At 47.1% G+C, this 23,472-nt stretch overlaps 1 protein-coding gene and 1 pseudogene across 4 annotated transcripts in view; one reads left to right on the forward strand and one right to left on the reverse strand.

Annotated features, from left to right (window-relative positions):
- Window positions 1-23,472, forward strand: part of LOC140411024 (alpha-taxilin-like) — a 114,528-nt gene that overhangs the window by 13,829 nt on the left and 77,227 nt on the right. For 3 of the 4 annotated variants that reach the window (XM_072499989.1, XM_072500006.1, XM_072500015.1), the window contains exon 2: window positions 10,114-10,797. In XM_072499989.1, coding sequence (XP_072356090.1) covers window positions 10,140-10,797 — 658 coding nt within the window. In that variant the 5' untranslated portion in view covers window positions 10,114-10,139. Of the gene's footprint in view, window positions 1-8,482; window positions 8,619-10,113; window positions 10,798-23,472 lie in introns of all 4 variants that reach the window. The other variant, XM_072499998.1, reaches the window with a different exon arrangement.
- On the reverse strand, window positions 1,015-8,378 carry LOC140416203 (small ribosomal subunit protein eS28 pseudogene; annotated as a pseudogene).

The following is a 23,472-nucleotide window of genomic DNA, read 5'->3' on the forward strand; positions in this document are numbered from 1 at the left end:
TTACAGCTAGTGTAATAAATCCATAGTGTTCCTCATAGAGCCTTGTGGCATAAATCAGTCAGCTGGGCTAGCTTGGAAAACTGTGGGAAGGCAATTGGATGTCTGCCAGCAACCTAAACAAAAGGTCGAGGGTCATGTAGTCAACAAGCTAAGGACCCCCATAAACAAAATAGGTGCAGATGTAGGTCATTCAGCCCTTTGAGACTGCTCTGCCATTCAATATGATCATGGCTGATCCTCTAACTCAACACCACACTCCTGTGCTTTTCTCATGCCCCTTGATCCATTCAGAGTCTAGAAATCTACCTATTTCCTTCTTCGATATATTGACTTGGCCTTTCTGTGGTAGAGAATTCCACAGGTTCACCACCCTTTCTCTTCATCTCAGTCCTAAATGCCGAATCCTGAGTCTGTGTCCACTTGTTCTCGACCACTGTTCTAGTTTGGGCAGCACGGTAGCATTGTGGATAGCAGAATTACTTCACAGCTCCAGGGTCCCAGGTTCGATTCCGGATTGGGTCACTGTCTGTGCGGAGTCTGCACATCCTCCCCGTGTGTGCGTGGGCTTCCTCCGGGGGCTCCGGTTTCCTCCCACAGTCCAAAGATGTGCAGGTTAGGTGGATTGGCCATGATAAATTGCCCTTAGTGTCCAAAATTGCCCTTAGTGTTGGGTGGGGTTACTGGGTTATGGGGTTAGGGTGGAGGTGTTGACCTTGGGTAGGGTGCTCTTTCCAAGAGCCGGTGCGGACTCGATGGGCCGAATGGCCTCCTTCTGCACTGTAAATTCTAGAACTCTATGATTCTATGATAACCCCCAGCCAGAGGAAACAACATCCTTGCATCCAGTCTGACCAGCCTTGTCAGAATTCCAAATGCTCCAGTTAGACCGCCTTAATTTTTCTAAAGTCAAGTGACTATAGGCCTAGTCAACCTAAAATCTCCTCGTGTGACAATCTGCCAATCCAAGAATCAGTCTGGTGAACTTTCTCTGCATTACCTTCTATGGCAAGTTTTGTTGATCTGTTATCGTAATCTTCTTGCTCCTCGCTCAGATTCCAAAAGTGTGAGCCCATCGCCCTCACGAACTGGCCCTTTCACATTCCGAATGATGGATTGGTTGCTGTCATCCATAAATTCCACACGGACCTGAGTACACTGTCCCTGCGAACCAGTCCTTCCAAGAACTTTGGTAACCCGGGCCAGTTTGATGGTCTTGAGTCTGCGGACCCGCCATAATGGCGGCGGTGGAAAAGGAGCGCGTGGGCCTCGCTTACCATCATGCCTTTTGATGAAGTTCTCCAATCTATTTTCACCAACTCACCCTTCATACCTTTGTAGTTTTCTTTATTTAGATTTAGGACCCTAGTTTCTGATCAGACATCTTCACTTTTCATCATATTGAAGAATTCCAGCATGTTATGATCACTCTTCCCTAAAGAACTCTGCACAACATGATTATCAATTAACTCCTTCCCATTGCTTAATACTAAATCTAGGACAGCATGTTACCTAGTTGATTCTGGCCTAAAAATCCATCTCATACACACTCCAGAAATTCACCTGCCACAGTATTGTTGCTAATTTGATTTGCCCAGCCTACATGTAAATTAAAGTCCCCTAAGATTACACTAGCACCCTTGTTACTTGCATTTCTAATTTCCTGTTTTATGACAGCCCCAACCTTAACACCACTGTTTTGAGGCCTATAGACAACTCCTAGTAATGTTTTCAGCTCCTTGTTGCTTCTTAGCTCTACCCAGACTGAATCTACATCAAGATTTTCTGAGCCAATATCCTCACTCACTACTGCATTTATTTAATCCTTAAATAACACTGCCACCCGACCTCCTCTCCATTTTTGCCTGTCCTTCCTAAATATTGAATACCATCGGATATTCGGTTCCCAGCCTTGATCACCCTGCAGCCATGTCTCTGTAATCACAATCATATTGGACCGTGTATATCAATTTGTGCTGTTAATTTGTCTACCTTATTGCGAATGCTACATACATTTAGATGCAGTGCCATTCGACTTGTTATGGTGGATTCAAGATGAAGTCTGCAGGCCTCAGAGTTTCAAATAAACAGAGCTTTATTAAGATGTTAACACCACAGACGGCGATATTTGTCTGCAAAATGGCTGATGTTGACATCTTTGGCCGTTTAAAGGTGCCCCTGTCCCACTGCAAGGCTGTTAGTGAGGAAACATTAGAAATACCATGAATACACAACATTTCTTCCTCTTAAATCAAAGGTCCCAGACACAATAAACAGTATAACATTAACAATCAATTGGCAACATGAACAACCAATCAACAATAACAGTCAATATGTCAGATACGTTGGAGGTCGTCATTCTGTGTGGTTGTCGATGAATCTCTGCTGTCTGTCTTTTGGTGTTTGCTGCAACCTCTGGTGTCTTTGGCTTGGTTTGGACGTTGTTCGGGGTCACCTTAACCAGAGTTTTAAAAAATATATATATTTTATTAAAGTTTTCAAACAGAATTTTTCCACTTTACAAATCAACATAAAAATAACACAATAGCTGATAAATAACGTTATTTAAATAAAATAGTGAGCTAACAAAGTGACAACAAAAAAGAAAGTTTTTTAGTGCTCCCCCCCCCCCCCCCCCCCCCCCCCCTTGGGCTGCTGCTGCTGACGATCTATTTTCCCTTAACGTTCCGCGAGATAGTCAAGGAACGGTTGCCACCGCCTGGAGAACCCCAGAGCCGATCCTCTCAGCGCAAATTTCATTCGTTCCAGTTTTATGAACCCTGCCATATCGTTTGTCCAGGCCTCCACGCTGAGGGGTTTTGCTTCCTTCCACATAAGTAGGATCCTTCGCCGGGCTATCGGGGACGCAAAGGCCAGAATATCAGCCTCTTTCGCCTCCTGCACTCCCCCAAATATAGCTAACCCCCAGCCTGGCTTGATCCGGACCTTCACCACCTTTGAAATCACCTTTGCCACGCCCCTCCAGCACTCATCCAGTGCCAGACACGACCAGAACATGTGTGTGTGGTTCGCCGGGCTTCCCAAGCACCTCCCGCACCTGTCCTCCACTCCGAAGAACCTGCTCAGTCTTGCTCCCGTCATATGTGCTCTGTGTAGAACCTTGAATTGTATCAGGCTAAGCCTGGCACACGAGGACGAGGAATTTACCCTACTTAGGGCATCAGCCCACAGCCCCTCCTCAATCTCCTCCCCCAGCTCATCTTCCCATTTTCCCTTCAGCTCCTCTACCAGCGCCTCCCCCTCGTCTCTTATCTCCTGATATATTTCGGACACTTTGCCCTCCCCGACCCATACCCCGGAAATCACTCTATCCTGGATCCCCTGTGTCGGGAGCAGCGGAAATTCCCTCACCTGTTGCCTCGTAAACGCCCTCACTTGCATGTATCTAAAGATATTCCCCGGGGGTAGCTCGTACTTTTCCTCCAGCGCTCCCAGGCTCGTGAACGTCCCGTCAATAGCAAATCTCCTAATTCCTGCCCGATGCCAGCTCTGGAACCCTCCGTCCATCCTTCCTGGGACAAACCTATGGTTGTTCCTGATCGAGGACCACACCGAGGCACCCGTCACCCCCCTGTGTCGTCTCCATTGCCCCCAGATCCTTAAGGTTGCCACCACCACTGGGTTTGTGATATACCTTTTCGTGGAGAGTGGCAGCGGCTCCGTCACCAGCGCCTTTAGGCTCGTTCCCTTACAGGACGCCATCTCCAGCCTCTTCCACGTCGCCCCCTCTCCCTCCCTCGTCCACTTGCGAACCATTGCCATGTTGGCGGCCCAGTAGTAGTCGTCCAGATTCGGCAACGCCAGTCCCCCTCTGTCCCTGCTGCGCTGCAGGAACCCCCTCCTTACCCTCGGGGTCTTCCCTGCCCACACGAAACTCATAACGCTCCTGTCTATTTTCTTGAAAAAGGCCTTAGTGATCAGAATGGGGAGACATTGAAACACAAAAAGAAACCTTGGGAGGACCATCATTTTTACCGCCTGCACTCTGCCCGCCAGTGAGAGCGGCAGCATATTCCACCTCTTGAAATCCTCCTCCATCTGCTTCACCAGCCGCGTCAGATTGAGTTTGTGTAGAGTTCCCCAGCTCCTAGCTACCTGAATCCCCAAATATCGAAAGCTCCTTTCCACTCTCCTTAACGGCAGGGCGTCTATTCCTCTTCCCTGATCCCCAGGGTGTATTACGAAAAGCTCACTCTTCCCCATATTTAGCCTATATCCCGAAAAATCTCCAAACTCCCTCAATATCTGCATAACCTCTGTCATCCCCTCTACAGGACCCGCCACATATAGCAGGAGGTCATCTGCGTAGAGTGGCACTCGATGTTCCTCTCCCCCTCTAACCACCCCCCCTCCATTTCTTAGAGTCTCTCAACGCTATGGCCAGTGGTTCAATTGCCAACGCGAACAGTAATGGGGACAGGGGGCACCCCTGCCTTGTTCCCCTATGTAACCGAAAATACTCCGATCTTTGCCGATTTGTGACTACACTTGCCACTGGGGCCCCATACAGGAGTCTGACCCAACTGACAAACCCCTCCCCGAACCCAAACCTCCTCAACACCTTCCATAGATACTCCCACTCTACCCTATCAAATGCCTTCTCTGCATCCATCGCCACCACTATCGCTGCCTCCCCCTCCGCTGGGGGCATCATTATCACCCCCAAAGCCTTTGCACGTTGACATTCAGTTGTCTCCCCTTTACAAACCCTGTCTGGTCTTCATGCACCACCCCCGGGACACAATCCTCGATCCTCGTCGCCAGTACTTTTGCCAGCAGCTTGCCGTCTACATTCAGGAGTGAGATAGGCCTATATGACCCGCATTGCAGCAGATCTTTGTCCCGCTTCAGGATTAGTCATATCGTCGCCTCCGACATTGTCGGGGGTAGAGTCCCCCCTTCTCTGGCCTCGTTAAAGGTTCTCGCCAGCAGCGGGGCCAACAAGTCCACATATTTCCTATAAAATTCCACCGGGAACCCGTCAGGTCCCGGGGCCTTCCCTGCCTGCATGTTCCCCAGCCCTTTAATCACCTCATCCACTTCAATTGGCGCCCCCAGACCTGCCACCTCCTGCTCCTCCACCCTTGGGAACCTTAGTTGGTCCAGAAACTGTTGCATTCCCTCTTTTCCCTCCGGGGGTTGGGACCTATATAGCCTCTCATAAAAGGTCTTAAACACCTCATTTACCTGCTCTCCGCTCCGTAGTTCCCGTTTCATCCCTGACTCTCCCAATTTCCCTCGCCGCTATCCTCTTGCGAAGTTGGTGGGCCAGCAGCCGGCTCGCCTTTTCCCCATATTCGTATCTCATCCCCTGTGCCTTCCTCCACTGTGCCTCTGCCTTCCCTGTGGTCAGCAGGTCAAACTCCGTCTGAAGTCTTGGCCTCTCTCTATATAGTCCTTCGTCCGGGGCCTCTGCATATCTTTTATCCACCCTCAAAATCTCCCCCACTAATCTCTCCCTTTCTTTGCCCTCTTTTTTCTCCTTGTAAGCCCTAATGGAGATCAACTCTCCCCTAACCACTGCCTTCAGCGCTTCCCATACTACCCCCACCTGGATCTCACCATCATCATTGGCCTCCAGGTACCTCTCAATACATCCCCGCACCCTTCCACAGACCCCCTCATCCGCCAATAATCCCACATCCAGTCACCAGAGTGGGCGCTACTCCCTCTCCTCTCCTAATTCCAGATCCACCCAGTGCGGGGCATGGTCTGAAACGGCTATGGCCGAATACTCTGTTCCTGCCTCCTTCGAGATCAGTGCCCTGCTCAAAACGAAGAAATCTATTCGGGAGTATACCTTGTGGACATGGGAGAAAAAGGAGAACTCTTTGGCCAACGGTCTAGCAAATCTCCACGGATCCACTCCCCCCATTTGCTCCATGAACCCCCCAAACACCTTGGCCGCTGCCGGCCTTCTTCTGGTCCTGGATCTAGACACCTCCAGGTCCGGGATACGTCCCAGCATCCACTTCATAAATCCCGCGTCATCCCAATTCGGGACACATACATTTACCAGCACAACCTCCTTTCCCTGCAATCTTACCACTCACCATCACATATGTACCCCCGTTGTCCACCACTATATTCCTAGCCTCGAACGACACCCGTTTCCCCACCAATATCGCCACCCCCCCTATTTTTCGCTTCCACCCCTGAGTGGAACACCTGTCCCACCCATCCTTTCCTTAACCTAACCTGATCCGCCACCTTCAGATGTGTCTCCTGAAGCATGACCACATCTGCCTTCAGTCTTTTTAAGTGCGCGAACATTCGGGCCCTCTTAATCGACCCATTTAGGCCTCTCACATTCCACGTGAGCAGCCGGATCCCCCCCCCCCCCCCCCCCCCCCCCCACTAGCCATCCCCTGTTCTAGGCCAGCCCCCCGTCCGGGTCCCGCGCACCCACCCGTCCCCCAGGCGGGGCCCTCCCGTCCCGACCACCTCTTCTCTTGCCAGCTCCCACTCGCTCCCAGCAGCAGCAACCCAGTTGATCTCCCCCCCCCGCTAGATCCCCATCTAGCATGGTTACTCCCCCCATGATGCTTCCGAAAGTCAGCTAACTCTACCTGACCCCGGCTTCCCCCGTTCTCTCCTTGACCCCCCTGTGCGTGGAACTCCCTTCCTTCCTGTGCCTATCTTCCCGCCATCATCTCCCTAGCGCGGGAAAAAACCCGCGCTTTCCTGGATCGGCCCCGCCCCCATGGCGCAGCTCCCCCATTCCACTTCTCCCCCCCCCCCCCCCCCCCCTCTCAGTCCCTTTTTCCCACCGGCGCCCACATTTCTCAGTGCCCCCCCATCAAGAGGAGAAAAAATCCCTGTCTATCGTCTCGATACTATGAACCTCCCATTCCCCAATTTACATTTCTGTACATCAACCTCGTTGTCTCCCCCCCAACATCAGTCCCTCAGTTCTGGTCCAGTTTCTCTTCTTGGATGAAGGTCCATGCCTCATCCGACGTTTCAAAATAGTAGTGCTTGCCCTGGTGCGTGACCCACAATCGCGCCGGCTGCAGCATCCCAAATTTTATTTTCTTCCTGTGAAGCACCGCCTTGGCCCGATTAAAGCTCGCCCTCCTTCTCGCCACCTCCGCGCTCCAGTCCTGATACACTCGTATCACCGCATTCTCCTACCTGCTGCTCCGTACCTTCTTGGCCCAGCTCAAGACAGCCTCTCTGTCAATGAAGCGGTGAAATCTCACCACTATCGCCCTTGGTAGTTCTCCAGCCTTTGGTCTTCTCACAAGGACCCGGTGAGCCCCTTCCACCTCCAGGGGGCCCGAGGGGGCCTCAGCTCCCATTAGCGAATGGAGCATCGTGCTCACATAAGCCCCAGCGTCAGCTCCCTCCATTCCTTCGGGGAGACCCAGAATCCGGAGGTTCTTCCTCCTCGAGCTGTTCTCCAGGACTTCGAGCCTTTCAATACACCTCTTATGTAGCGCCTCATGCGTCTCCTTTTTTACCACTAGGCCCTGTATCTCATCCTCGTTTTCGGCTGCCTTTGCCTTCACCCCACGGAGCTCTATCGCCTGGGTCTTTTGTGTTTCTTTTAGCCCATCGATTGCCAATAACATCGGCGCCAGCACCTCCTTCTTTAGTTCCTCCACACACCGTCGGAGGAATTCCTGCTGGTCCGGGCCCCATGTTGTCTGGGCTCCATCCGCCGCCATCTTGCTTCTTCCTTCTCTTCTCTGCTGCTGTTCCAGAGAATCCTTCGCAATCTGGCCACTACCACCGGTCCTTTCCAAACACACCCGGGGGGACACCTTTCTTCGTCACCCCACACTGGGTTTGGTCCGAAAAAATTTCCGTTGGGGCTCCCGAAAAGAGCCCAAAAGTCCGTTAGAACGGGAGCTGCCGAAACGTGCGGCTTAGCAGTGCATCGCCGCAAACGGAAGTCTCACCTTAACCAGAGTTGACGTAGAGTTCTGAGGTTCACTTGCCGTCTTAATTCTCAACTGAGGTACTGTTTTCCCCAATTGATTCGATTAGTGTCAGGTTCTGTGCAGGGTCCAGGTTGTCTCGGCACAGCTGGATTTGCACTCTTTTTGTTTCTGTGTCTGGCAGATTGGATCTTGTTGCCAAAAGTTGATCTGCATGTCTCCTCCACATTGCATTGTCTTGGGTTTATACAGTGTAGGAGACCTGTCCTATCTGCTAAATTGTGGCAGGTATCCACTTTTTACTTGAGGTATAGTTCCTTGCCAGAACTTTTTGACCCTGGCAAAAACACAGCGCTTTGCCTTGTTCTCCTGTCATATGACCTGATACTGCTGTTTTTTCTCAACAATTTGTTTCTTCTTCGGTGGTTTTCGCAAATCGAATGCTGTGCCTAGTTGATGTTTAACCATTATCGCCATTGTTGAGTGTGCAGTATTCCTGTACGTGAGCAAGAATTGACTCAAATGTCTAGACAATGAACCTTGTTCTCTAATTACCTTTAACGGATGTTTCACGTCTGTAGAAAACGTTCTGCGAACCCATTTGTGGCAGGATGATAAAGGAATGGATCAGATGTGTTGAATTCCATTCTGCTTCAAGTAGTGCACGAACTCCTGCGAAATGAACTGCAGCCCCTTATTGATTACGAGTTGTTCAGGGTAACAGAATCTTATTGAAGTTTCGGCTCCCTGAGCTGTTTGTCGAAGTTTCGCCTCTCCCCGCGCTCTTTGTCGAAGTTTCGCCTCTCCCCGCGCTCTTTGTCGAAGTTTCGCCTCTCCCCGCGCTCTTTGTCGAAGTTTCGCCTCTCGCCGCGCTCTTTGTCAAAGTTTCGCCTCTCGCCGCGCTCTTTGTCGAAGTTTTGCCTCTCTCCGCGCACTTTGTCGAAGTGTTGCCTTTCCCCACGTTCTTTGTCGAAGTGTTGCCTCGCCCCTTGCTCTTTGTCGAAGTTTTGCCTCTCCCCGCATTCTTTGTCGAAGTTGTGCCTCTCCCCGCGCTCTTTGTCGAAGTTTTGTCTCTCCCCTTGCTCTTTGTCGAAGTTTTGCCTCTCCCCGCGCTCAATGTCGAAGTTTTGCCTCTCCCCGCGCTCAATGTCGAAGTTTTGCCTCTCCCTGCGCTCTTTGTCGAAGTTTTGCCTCTCCCTGCGCTCTTTGTCGAAGTTTTGCCTCTCCCCGCGCTCAATGTCGAAGTTTTGCCTCTCCCTGCGCTCTTTGTCGAAGTTTTGCCTCTCCCCGCGCTCTTTGTCGAAGTTTTGCCTCTCCCCGCGCTCAATGTCGAAGTTTTGCCTCTCCCTGCGCTCTTTGTCGAAGTTTTGCCTCTCCCCGCGCTCAATGTCGAAGTTTTGCCTCTCCCTGCGGCTCTTTGTCGAAGTTTTGCCTCTCCCTGCGCTCTTTGTCGAAGTTTTGCCTCTCCCCGCGCTCAATGTCGAAGTTTTGCCTCTTCCTGGATTCTTTGTCGACGTCTCACTTCGTAGGGGCTGTGCGGTGGCACAGTGGTTAGCACTGCTGTCTCATGGGGCCGGCTACCCGGGTTCGATCCCAGCCCCGGGTCACTATCCGTATGGAGGTTGCCCCCCACAACCCAAAGATGTGCAGAGTAGGTGGATTGGCCACGCTACATTGCCCTTAATTGGAAAAAAAATGATTGAGTACTCTAAATTTATTTTAAAAACTGAAGTCTGGCCTCTCTAGCTCTATGCCCTTCACAGAAGTCTCTCCTTTCTCTCTCCGTGCCCTTTACTGAAGTCTTGCCTCGCTACATCTGAGCCCTTTTCTGAGGTTTTCCAAGAAGTCCCATGTACATCAGATCCATATGTGTGGGTTTTGAAAAGATGACAGTCAACATGCTGGCATCCCTTACACAGATTCCTCCACTATATCCCCCTGGTCCTGCAAGATTATTTCCCTTGTATCCATTTAATTTCCTTCTACCACACTCTTAAGAAAGCAAGTTGCACCAAATTGTGCATTTACAGATTTATTACTGAATAGAGGGCAATTTTGGAATTAATATGCTTTTCTAAATTGTTAATTTCTTCAAACAAAATTACTTCTGAACTGTTATCATAAATGGCTGACTCGAATATTTGACTTTGATTGCAATTTTTAAAAAGTATTGAATTCTACAAAGTAATTCCTTCCTTTTGTTTCTGTGCAGGTTTTTAATAAGTAAAAACATAAACTATGAAGAATCAAGATTCCGAAAGTAAATTCAGTCCACCTGCTGATGGCCGTGGGACAACAGTGGTTGGTGGTGTAGCAACAGTGGTTGGTGGTGTAGCAACAGAGAGGGCAGACCCTGCTGGGAGAGAGGACTGTCTCAGTGTTGTCACTCAGTCTACTGGATCTGAAACTAATTATCAATCCAGCAAAAAATCTGATGATCAGAATGGGCTTGCTCAAAACCATGATAATCTAAGTACCAGTGAAGACGTACTGAATGGAACAACTGCAGGAGATGGCTGTGAAGAATTATTAGCTCAAGAGACTTCTGCTGGAAATGGCTTGGATACCCTCCAGCCTGAATCTTCAACAGCCGATGTCTCAGATGAGCTCAGCAGACAGCTTGAAGACATACTGAACACTTATTGCTGTAACCTGGCTGAGCATAGTTCTGTTGTGCAGCCTGAGGAATCTCCTGAAATGGAAGAAGCGGAGAAATGTGTTATCAGTGAGCCTCTGAGAAATGGTGTGCGGGAGATTGAATGTGGGGGTATAAGTGAAGAGATTGAAAAGGTTGTGAAGGCTGAGGCTCGCGTAGAAGATGTGAGAGAGAATGGAGATGTTCCAAACAACAAAGATCAGAAGAAAGCTCCAGAAAAGAAGAAAGCCAAAGCTTTAGGTAAGCCAAACTTCTCATGGCTATATGTCTATAAAGGGTTCAGTGTAATTTTTTAAACTTTCTCTCTTTCCTGGAATTAGCACATTTAAAGGTCTCCAAATGATGCAGTTAAAGGACAGGGAAATAAGATTAGACTAGGTGGCCCCATTGAAGAGCCTGCATTGACACAAGCCAGAGGACCAAAATACTTCAATCTGTGTTATAATTTCTGATTCCATGACTGAATAAATACTCAATTACTTTCATTTATGGGATATGGAGAAAAAATCTCTACCGCCATGGCCCTCTTTAATGGTTGTGGCTCTCAGCGATCACTTGGTATTGAATTCGTTCAGAACCAATCTGAAATAATGCCGCTCATTAGATACTCGTGTCTCTTGCTTAACCTGTAATTGCTGGATTAATTTAGGAAGACAACCGGGATCTGAAATATTAATTTTCAGTGGGAAGCAAAATGAGGATCATTCCAAAATCAACTTGTTGCTTTGAATATTGAGTGCTTGATTTCTGTTCCGACGTGTAAATCTAACTTGGTGTTTACGTGGTCTATCTATCTTGTTGACAATATTTAATTTCTGAACAGTAAAACTTTTAACTTTTAGTTATAACTAGTATAACTAGTAAATATTTTTTGTGTGAATGCAATTTTAAACTGACAGTCTGCAGTTAATGCTTAAAGAACTAAAGTATAATTTGTGTTCATTTTTTTTTAAATTAAATATTTTATTGAAAATCTTTGGTCAACCAACACAGTACATTGTGCATCCTTCACACAATATTATAACAACACAAATAACAATGACCTATTTTATAAACAAAAAATGAATAAATAATAAATAACAAAAATGAAAACTAGCCCTAATTGAATTTGTGTTCATTTAATAAAAAACTATAATAATAGTCGTTTGCTGCTGTGTTCTATGGCTAAAGAGTAAATAAAACTCATCATATGAATTCTATCTAACCGTGGTAGATTACAATTTTGAACCGCACCCTGGCATGTGCTGTATATTTAATCTCTTGCAACTACAACAAAGTTCATTTCTTACGAATTCTAGAAATTCATTATAGTGTTGAATAAACATGCAAAGTTACATAATTGCTCGCACTAAATAGATGTTCTCAATTTCACATTCCCATCTCCTCCCGAAAACCTTTTGTCTCCTTTCTTATCAAGAATCTATCTACCTCTGCCTTAAAAATATTCAAAGACTCTGTTTCTACTGCCATTTAATCCGTGGTCCTTTTGGCCTCTATTACTTCAACCATTCTTTTTATCAGGAAAGCCAGGAAATCTTGTGAAAGGTCTTAAAATAATAAACTTTATAACTACTTCATCCAGGCAAAACCTATGTTTTAATTTACATTCATACCTTTGGTGTAGCATTTTACAACTCGGCAGTTTACTTTATTTAATAAATTTTGAATACCCGATTCTTTTTTCCCAATGAAGGGACAATTTAGCGTGGCCAATTCGCCTACTCTGTGCACCTTTTTGGGTTGTGGGGGTGAGACACACGCAGACATGGAGAGAATGTGCAAACTCCACACAGATAGGGCGGCACGGTGGCACAGTGGTTAGCACTGCTGCCTCACAACTCCAGGGTCCTGGGTTCGATTCTGGCCTCAGGTGACTGTGTGGAGTTTGCACTTTCTCCCCGTGTCTGTGTGGGTTTCCTCCGGGTGCTCCGGTTTCCTCCCACAGTCCAATAATATGCAGGTCAGGTGGATTGGCCGTGGTAAATTACGCCTTAGTGTCCAAAAGGTTAGCTGGGGTTATGGGGATGGTTTGGAGGTGTGGGCTAAGTAGGGTTTTCTTTCCGAGGGCCGGTGCAGACTCAATGGGCAGAATGGCCTCCTGTAGATTCTATGACAGTAACCTGGGGCTGGGATCAAACCTGGGTCCTCAGTGCCTTGAGGCAGCAGTGCTAACCACTGTGCCACCGTGCTGCCCACCACTCTACAGTTTACTTGAGACATGGATGAGAAAATAATACGGCAGAGGTTAGACCCTCCAACCTCTCATTAATTGTCAGCTGTGGTTCAGTGAGTACGACTCTCGCCTGAGTTGGAAGATTGCGGGATCAAATCCCACTCCAGAGAATTGAACACACATCCAGGCTGACAATCCAGAGCAGTAATGAGGCAGAGCTGCGCTGTCGAAGCTGCTGACTTTTGCAAACGATGTTAAACATCCCTGTCAGTGCCCTCATTGATATATTCTATGAACAGCAAAGGTCCCAGCACTGATCCCTGCGGAACACCACTAGTCACAGCCCTCCAATCAGAAAAGCACCCTTCCATTGCTACTCTCTGCTTCTATGATCTAGCCAGTTCTGTATCCACCTTGCCAGCTCGCCTCTGATCCCATGTGACTTTACCTTTTGTATCAGACTGCCATGAGGGACCTTTTCAAAAGCCTTACTGAAGCCCATATAGACAACATCCACTACCCTTCCTGCACCAACCATCTTTGTGACCTCCTCGAAAAACTCTATCAAGTTAGTGAGACACGACCTCCCCTTCACAAAACCATGCTGCCTCTCGCTAATACGTCCACTTGCTTCCAAATGGGAGTAGATCCTGTCTCGAAGAATTCTCTCCGGTAATTTCCCTACCACTGACGTAAGGCTCATCGGCTTGTAGTTCCCTGGATTATCCTTGCTACCCTTCTTAAACAAAGGAACAACATTGGCTATTCTCCAGTCCTCCGGGACATCACCTGAAGACAGTGAGAATCCAAAGATTTCTGTCAAGGCCTCAGCAATTTCCTTTCTTGCCTCCTTCAGTATTCTGGGGTCGATCCCATCAAGTCCTGGGGACTTATCCACCTTCATATCTTTCAAGACGCCCAACACCTTGTTTTTTTGGATCTCAATGTGACCCAGGCTATTACACACCCTTCTCCAGACTCAACATCCACCAATTCCTTCTCTTTGGTGAATACTGATGCAAAGTATTCATTTAGTACCTTGCCCATTTCCTCTGGCTCCACACACAGATTCCCACCCCTGTCTTTCAGTGGACCAACCCTTTCCCTGGCTACCCTCTTGCTTTTTATGTACATGTAAAAAGCCTTGGGATTTGCCAATGACTTTGTGACCTCTTTTAGCCCTCCTGACTCCTTGCTTAAGTTCCTTCCTACATTCCTTATATTCCACACAGGCTTTGTCTGTTCCCAGCCTCTAGCCCTGACAAATGCCTCCTTTTTCTTTTTGACGAGACTTACAATATCTTTCATTATCCAAGGTTCCCAAAATTTGCCATATTTATCCTTCTCACAGGAACATGTCGGTCCTGAGTTCCTTTCAACTTTGAAAGCCTCCCACATGTCAGATGTTGATTTACCCTCAAATATCCGCCCCCAATCTAGGTTCTTCAGTTCCCGCCTAATATTGTTATAATTAGCCTTCCCCCAATTTAGCACATTCACCCTAGAGCCACTCTTATCCTTGTCCACCAGCACTTTAAAACTTACTGAATTGTGGCCACTGTTTCTGAAATGCTCCCCTACTGAAACTTCTACGATCTGGCCGGGCTCATTCCCCAATATCAGGTCCAGTATATCCCCTTCCCTAGTTGGACTGTTGTTTTAAGGAGCTCTCCTGGATGCTCCTTACAAACTCTGCCCCATCTAAGCCCCTCAACATAATAACGGCTGATCATCCAACTCAGTAGCCTGTTCTTGTTCTCTCTTCCCGCCCCCCCACCCTCCCCTATTCTCTGATCCCTTGTGTCCCAAAAGCTATATCTAACTCCTTCTTGAAAATATACAATATTTTGGCTTCAACTGCTTTATGTGGTAGTGAATTCAATAGGCCCACTACTCTCTCTGGGTTAAGAAATGTCTCCACATCTCTATCCTAAATGGTTTACCCTTATGCTTCTGTAACCCCTGGTTCTGGACTCCTCAGCTATCAGGAACACCCTTCCTGTATCTACCCTGCCTAGTCCTGTTACAATTTTGTACGTTTCTATAAGATCCCTGCTAATTCTTTTAAACTCCAGTGAATGTAATCCTAACTGACTCAATCGCTCCTCATACGTCAGTCCTGCCATCTCAGGAATCAGCCCAGCAAACCTTTGCTGCACTCCCTCCAAAGCAAGAACACCCTTCCTCAGATAAGGAGACCAAAATTGCGCACACTATTCCAGGTGCGGCCTCACCAAGGCCCTGTATAATTGCAGCAAGACATCCCTGCACCTGTACTCTAAGCGTCTCACTATGAAGGCTAACATACCATTTGTCTGCTTTACTGCCTGCTGCACCTGCAGCGACTGGTGTTCAAGTTCTCGTTGCACATACCCGATTCTCAATCTATAGTCATTCAGATAATATGCCTCGCTGCTTTTGCTACCATAGTGGATAACCTCACATTTGTCCAAATTATACTGCAACTGCAATGCATTTGCCCACTCACCTAACTTGCCTAAATCACACTGAAGCATAGATTATCATAGAATTTACAGTGCAGAAGGAGGCCATGTGGCCCATCGAGTGTGCACCGGCTCTTGGAAAGAGCACCCTACCCAAGGTCAACACCTCCACCCTATCCCCATAACCCAGTAACCTCACCCAGCCCTAAGGGAAATTTTGGACACTAAGGGCAATTTATCATGGCCAATCCACCTAACTTGCACATCTTTGGACTGTGGGAGGAAACCGGAGCACCCGGAGGAAACCCACGCACACACTGGGAGGATGTGCAGACTCCGCACAGACAGTGACCCAAGCCGGAATCGAACCTGGGACCGTGGAGCTGTGAAGCAATTGTGCTATCCACAATGCTACCGTGCTGCCTGAAGCATATCTGAATCCTCCTCACAGCTCACCCTCCCACCCAGCTTTGAGCCATCTGCAAATTTGGAGATGTTACATTTAGTTCCCTCATCTAAATGATTGATACCGATTGTAAATAGCTGGGTTCCTAGCACTGATCCCTGTGGTACCCCACTAGTCACTGCCTGCCATTTGGAAAAAGACATGCTTATTCCGACTCTTTGTTTCCCGTCTGCCAACCAGTTTTCTGCCCATCTCAATACACTACCCCTAATCCCATGTTCTTTAATTTTATACGCTAATCTCTTGTGTGGGACTTTGTTGAATGTTTTCTGAAAGTCCAAATAAACCTCATCCACTGGCTCCCCCTCATCAACTCTACTAGTTACATCCTCTAAGAATTCCAATACATTTGTGAAGCATGATTTCCCTTTTGTAAATGTGTGCTGACTCTGTCCGATCCGACCACTGTTTTCCAAGTGCTCTGCTATAAAATCTTTTATTATGGACCCTAGCGTTTCCGCCCAAGGATAGCAAGGATCTGAAGCACTGACCCCTGCACAATTTCACTGATTATCTTTTCCTCATGATTACACTTTGTTTTTCCTACACGCACATCCAAACCAAGTTATGTGACTGCTTTTGCAACAGTTGTCAATTTAGTGACTGCACAGAGCAAGGATGAAGAGAAACAATACTTGCTTTTGAAGAAGTCACTTTACCAAGGTTGTACTCTATTGACGCATTAGCACTATCAGAGATAATTTCTTTGAAACTAAAAATGACACATGTAGTACTTCTTGAATCCATGCCACTTCCCACCCATCTTGATAAGGCAGTGCTGAGACTTTGAAGCTGAATGTTCTACGTCCCTTACTGTTTGTACGGTCAGTTGTGACAGTATTGTACCTGACCCTGAAATAATTCTTAATCGGATGAATTCACCATTTGAGGGGGGGTGCTAATCCAATTCAATAGTGTAATTTGTTTGCATTTCCAAAGCATCTGGAAGGTATAAGATTTTCTGTTAATTAAACCAATTGATCTTACGATTTAAAACATTTTATTTTATTCCTAGCTCCTTTTGTGGTGCTGGACTCACCAGTTTGTAAATTCTCCCAAGTCTTTTAATTTCTCCTATAGAATCTATAGTGCAGAAGGAGGTAATTTGGCTCATTGAGCCTGCACCGGCCCTTTGAAAGAGCACCCTACCCAAGCCCACACCTCCACCCTATCCTCGTAACCCAGCAACCCCACCTCACCTTTTTTGGGGGATATTAAGGGCAATGTAGCATGGCCAATCCACCTAACCTGCACATCTTTGGATTGTCATTTACCCACATGGCAGACTGATCAGAAAAGTGAAATCCCATGGGACACGGGAAAGCGGTGAGTTGAATCCAAAATTGGCTCTGCGACAGGAATCATAAAGGGAAATGGTTGATGTTTCTGCGAATGGAAATGGGTTTCCAGTCTTGTTTCACAGGGCTTAGTGTTAAAGAACAAAGAAATGTACAGCACAGGAACAGGCCCTTCGGCCCTCCAAGCCCGTGCCGATCATGCTGCCCGACTAAACTACAATCTTCTACATTTCCTGGGTCCGTATCCCTCTATTCCCATCCTATTCATGTATTTGTCAAGATGCCCCTTAAATGTCACTATCGTCCCTGCTTCCACCACCACCTCCGATAGCGAGTTCCAGGCACCCACTACCCTCTGTGTAAAAAACTTGCCTCGTACATCTACTCTAAACCTTGCCCCTCTCACCTTAAACCTATGCCCCCTAGTAATTGACCCCTCTACCCTGGGGAAAAGCCTCTGACTATCCACTCTGTCTATGCCCCTCATAATTTTGTAGACCTCTACCAGGTCGCCCCTCAACCTCCGTCGTTCCAGTGAGAACAAACCAAGTTTATTCAACCGCTCCTCATAGCTAATGCCCTCCATACCAGCCAACATTCTGGTAAATCTCTTCTGCACCCTCTCTAAAGCCTCCACATCCTTCTGGTAGTGTGGCGACCAGAATTGAACACTATACTCCATAAGACCATAAGACATAGGAGCGGAAGTAAGGCCATTCGGCCCATCGAGTCCACACCACCATTCAGTCATGGCTGATTTCAACTCCATTTACCCGCTCTTTCTCCATAGGCCTTAATTCCTCGAGAAATCAAGAATTTATCAACTTCTGTCTTAAAGACACTCAACGTCCCGGCCTCCACCACCCTCTGTGGCAATGAATTCCACAGACCCACCACTCTGGCTGAAGAAATTTCTCCTCATCTCTGTTCTAAAGTGACTCCCTTTTATTCTAAGGCTGTGCCCCCGGGTCCTAGTCTCCCCTGCTAATGGAAACAACTTCCCTACGTCTACCCTATCTAAGCCATTCATTATCTTGTAAGTTTCTATTAGATCCCCCCTCAACCTCCTAAACTCCAATGAATATAATCCCAGGATCCTCAGACGTTCATCGTATGTTCGGCCTACCATTCCTGGGATCATCCGTGTGAATCTCCGCTGGACCCGCTCCAGTGCCAGTATGTCCTTCCTGAGGTGTGGGGCCCAAAGTTGCTCACAGTATTCTAAATGGGGCCTAAATAATGCTTTATAAAGCTTCAGAAGTACATCCCTGCTTTTATATTCCAAGCCTTGTGAGATAAATGACAACATTGCATTTGCTTTCTTAATTACGGACTCAACCTGCAAGTTTACCTTTAGAGAATCCTGGACTAGGACTCTCAAGTCCCTTTGCACTTCAGCATTATGAATTTTGTCACCGTTTAGAAAATAGTCCAGTCTAAATCTTTCTGCAGCCTCCCCACCTCCTCCATACTACCTGCCCCTCCACCTATCTTTGTATCATTGGCAAACCTAGCCAGAATGCCCCCAATCCCGTCATCTAGATCGTTAATATATAAAGAGAACAGCTGTGGCCCCAACACTGAACCCTGCGGGACACCACTCGCCACCGGTTGCCATTCCGATAAAGAACCTTTTATCCCAACTCTCTGCCTTCTGCCTGACAGCCAATCGTCAATCCATGTTGCCTCGAATACCATGGGCCCATATTTTACTCAGCAGTCTCCCGTGAGGCACCTTATCAAAGGCCTTTTGAAAGTCAAGATAGATAACATCCATTGGCTCTCCTTGGTCTAACCTATTTGTTATCTCTTCAAAGAACTCTAACAGGTTTGTCAGGCACGACCTCCCCTTACTAAATCCATGCTGACTTGTCCTAATCCGACCCTGCACTTCCAAGAATTTAGAAATCTCATCCTTAACAATGGATTCTAGAATCTTGCCAACAACCGAGGTTAGGCTAATTGGCCTATAATTTTCCATCTTTTTCCTTGTTCCCTTCTTGAACAGTGGGGTTACAACAGCGATTTTCCAATCCTCTGGGACTTTCCCTGACTCCAGTGACTTTTGAAAGATCATAACTAATGCCTCCACTGTTTCTTCAGCTATCTCCTTTAGAACTCTAGGATGTAGCCCATCTGGGCCCGGAGATTTATCAATTTTTAGACCTCTTAGTTTCTCTAGCACTTTCTCCTTTGTGATGGCTACCATATTCAACTCTGCCCCCTGACTCTCCTGAATTGTTGGGATATTACTCATGTCGTCTACTGTGAAGACTGACGCAAAGTACTTATTTAGTTCCTCAGCTATTTCCTTGACTCCCATCACTAGATTACCAGCGTCATTTTGGAGCGGCCCAATGTCTACTTTTGCCTCCCGTTTGTTTTTAATGTATTTAAAGAAACTTTTACTATCATTCCTAATGTTACTGGCTAGCCTACCTTCATAATTGATCCTCTCTTTCCTTATTTCTCTCTTGGCTATCCTCTGTTTGTTTTTGTAGCCTTCCCAATCTTCTGACTTCCCACTACTCTTTGCCACATTATAGGCTTTCTCTTTTGCTTTGATGCATTCCCTAACTTCCTTTGTCAGCCATGGCTGCCTAATCCCCCCTCTGATAACCTTTCTTTTCTTTGGGATGAACCTCTGTACTGTGTCCTCAATTACTCCCAGAAACTCCTGCCATTGCTGTTCTACTGTCTTTCCCACTAGGCTCTGCTCCCAGTCGATTTTCGTCAGTTCCTCCCTCATGCCCCTGTAGTTACCTTTATTTAACTGTAACACCTTTACATCTGATTCTACCTTCTTTCTTTCAAATTGGAGACTGAATTCTACCATATTATGATCACTGCCTCCTAAGTGTTCCCTTACTTTAAGATCTTTAATCAAGTCTGGCTCATTACATAACACTAAGTCCAGAATTGCCTGTTCCCTCATGGGCTCCATCACAAGCTGTTCCAAAAAACCCTCCTGTAAGCATTCAATGAATTCCCTTTCCTTGGGTCCACTGGCAGCATTATTTACCCAGTCAACCTGCATATTGAAGTCCCCCATGATCACTGTGACCTTGCCTTTCTGACATGCACTTTCTATTTCGTGGTGCATTTTGTGCCCCTGGTCCTGACCACTGTTAGGAGGCCTGTACATAACTCCCATTATGGTTTTTTTGCCTTTGTGGTTCCTCAACTCTACCCACACAGACTCCACATCATCTGACCCTATGTCGTTTAGTGCTATTGATTTAATTTAATTCCTAATTAACAAGGCAACCCCGCCCCCTCTGCCCACCTGTCTGTCTTTTCGATAGGTTGTGAATCCCTGGATGTTTAAATGCCAGTCCTGAACCCGCTGCAACCACGTCTCTGTGATGTCTACCACATCATACCTGCCAGTCACAATCTGGGCCACAAGCTCATCTACCTTGTTCCGTACACTGCGCGCATTTAAATATAGCACCTTTAATTCTCTATTGACCGTCCCTTTTTGTTTTCTTAGTGTGGTGGACCTTGGTTTACTGAGCCTTTCCATACACTGTGTCATATTTTGTGGGATGGGGACTATCGTAACCTCTCCAAGTGTGGCCTAACTAAGGTTCTATACAGCTGCAACATGACTTGGCAATTCTTATACTCAATGCCCCGGCCAATGAAGGCAAGCATGCCGTATGCCTTCTTGACTACCTTCTCCACCTGTGTTGCCCCTTTCAATGACCTGTGGACCTGTACTCCTAGATCTCTTTGACTTTCAATACTCTTGAGGGTTCTACCATTCACTGTCGATTCCCTACCTGCATTAGACCTTCCAAAATGCATTACCTCACATTTGTCCGGATTAAACTCCATCTGCCATCTCTCCGCCCAAGTCTCCAAACAATCTAAATCCTGCTGTATCCTCTGACAGTCCTCATCGCTATCTGCAATTCCACTAACCTTTGTGTCATCTGCAAACTTGCTAATCAGACCAGTTACATTTTCCTCCAAATCATTTATATGTACTACAAACAGCAAAGGTCCCAGCTCTGATCCCTGCGGAACACCACTGGTCATAGCCCTCCAATTAGAAAAGCATCCTTCCATTGCTACTCTCTGCCTTCTATGAGCTAGCCAGTTCTGTATCCACCTTGCCAGCTCACCCCTGATCCCGTGTGACTTCACCTTTTGTACTAGTCTACCATGAGGGACCTTGTCAAACGCCTTACTGAAGTCCATATAGACAACATCCACTGCCCTACCTGCATCAATCATCTTTGTGACCTCCTCCAAAAGCTCTTATCAAGTTAGTGAGGCACGACCTCCCCTTCCTGTGGTTACCACTTCCTGTGGCAATGAATAAAGGGATTAAGGGTTATGGTGTTCGGGCCGGAAAGTGGAGCTGAGTCCACAAAAGATCAGCCATGACCTCATTGAATGGTGGAGAAGGCTCGAGGGGCCAGATGGCCTACTCCTGCTCCTAGTTCTTATGTTCACAAAACCATGCTGCCTCTCACTAATATGTCCATTTGCTTCCAAATGGGAGTAGATCCTGTCTCGAAGAATTCTCTCCAGTAATTTCCCTACCACTGAAGTAAGGCTCACCGGCCTGTAGTTCCCTGGATTATCCTTGCTACCCTTCTTAAACAGAGGAACAACATTTGCTATTCTCCAGTCCTCTGGGACATCACCTGAAGACAGAGAGGATCCAAAGATTTCTGTCAAGGCCTCAGCAATTTCCTCTCCAGCCTCCTTCAGTATTCTGGGGTAGATCCCATCAGGCCCTGGGGACTTATCTACCTTAATATTTTTTAAGACGCCCAACACCTCGTCTTTTTGGATCTCAATGTGACCCAGGCTATCTACACCCCCTTCTCCAGACTCAACATCTACCCATTCCTTCTCTATGGTGAATATTGATGCAAAGTATTCATTTAGTACCTCGCCCATTTCCTCTTGCTCCACACATAGATTCCCTTGCCTATCCTTCAGTGGGCCAACCCTTTCCCTGGCTACCCTCTTGCTTTTTACGTACGTGTAAAAAGCCTTGGGATTTTCCTTAACCCTATTTGCCAATGACTTTTCGTGACCCCTTCTAGCCCTCCTGACTCCTTGCTTAAGTTCCTTCCCACTTTCCTTATATTCCACACGGGCTTCGTCTGTCCCCAGCCTTTTAGCCTTGACAAATCCCTCCTTTTTCTTTTTGACGAGGCCTACAATATCTCTCGTTATCCAAGGTTCCCGAAAATTGCCGTATTTATCCTTCTTCCTCACAGGAACATGCCGGTCCTGAATTCCTTTCAACTGACACTTGAAACCCTCCCACATGTCAGATGTTGATTTGCCCTCAAACATCTGCCCCCAATCTAGGTTCTTCAGTTCCCGCCTAATATTGTTATAATTAGCCTTCCCCTAATTTAGCACATTCACCCTAGGACCACTCTGATCCTTGTCCACCAGCACTTTAAAACTTACTGAATTGTGGTCACTGTTCCCGAAATGCTCCCCTACTGAAACTTCTACCACCTGGCCGGGCTCATTCCCCAATACCAGGTCCAGTACCGCCCCTTCCTTAGTTGGACTGTCTACAGATTGTTTTAAGAAGCCCTCCTGGATGCTCCTTACAAACTCTGCCCCGTCTAAGCCCCTGGCACTAAGTGAGTCCCAGTCAATATTGGGGAAGTTGAAGTCTCCCATCACCACAACCCTGTTGTTTTTACTCTTTTCCAAAATCTGTCTACCTATCTACTCCTCTATCTCCCGCTGGCTGTTGGGAGGCATGTAGTAAACCTCCAACATTGTGACTGCACCCTTCTTATTCCTGATCTCTACCCATATAGCCTCACTGCCCTCTGAGGTGTCCTCCCGTAGTACAGCTGTGATATCCTCCCTAACCAGTAGTGCAATTCCACCACCCCTTTTACATCCCCCTCTATCCCGCCTGAAACATCTAAATCCTGGAACGTTTCGCTGCCAATTCTGCCCTTCCCTCAACCAGGTCTCTGTAATGGCAACAACATCATAGTTCCAAGTAGTAATCCAAGCTCTAAGTTCATCTGCCTTACCCGTAATACTTCTTGCATTAAAACATATGCACTTCAGGCCACCAGACCCGCTGTGTTCAGCAACTTCTCCCTGTCTGCTCTGCCTCAGAGCCACACTGTCCCTATTCCCTAGTTCTCCCTCATTGCTCTCACCTTCTGACCTATTGCTCCCGTGCCCACCCCCCTGCCATGCTAGTTTATATATTAATGATTTTGACTTAAATGTGGGAGGCATGATTGGGAAATCTGTAGATGACATGAAAATTTACTTTGTAATTGATTGTGAAGAGGATAGCTGTTGTCTCCAAAGTGATATACATACATTGATACATAGAAAATAGGAGCAGGAGGAGACCTTTTGGCCCTTCGAGCCTTCTCCGCCATTCATCACAATCATGGCTGATCATCCAACTCAATAGCTAATCCTGCTTTCTCCCCTTGCCTTTGATTCTATTCTTCCCAAGTGCTATATCTAGCTGCGTCTTGAATATATTCAAAGTTTTAGTATCAACTACTTCCTGTG

The sequence above is a fragment of the Scyliorhinus torazame genome, chromosome 1, assembly GCF_047496885.1.
Source record: "Scyliorhinus torazame isolate Kashiwa2021f chromosome 1, sScyTor2.1, whole genome shotgun sequence".
NCBI classification, from domain to species: Eukaryota; Metazoa; Chordata; class Chondrichthyes; order Carcharhiniformes; family Scyliorhinidae; genus Scyliorhinus; species Scyliorhinus torazame.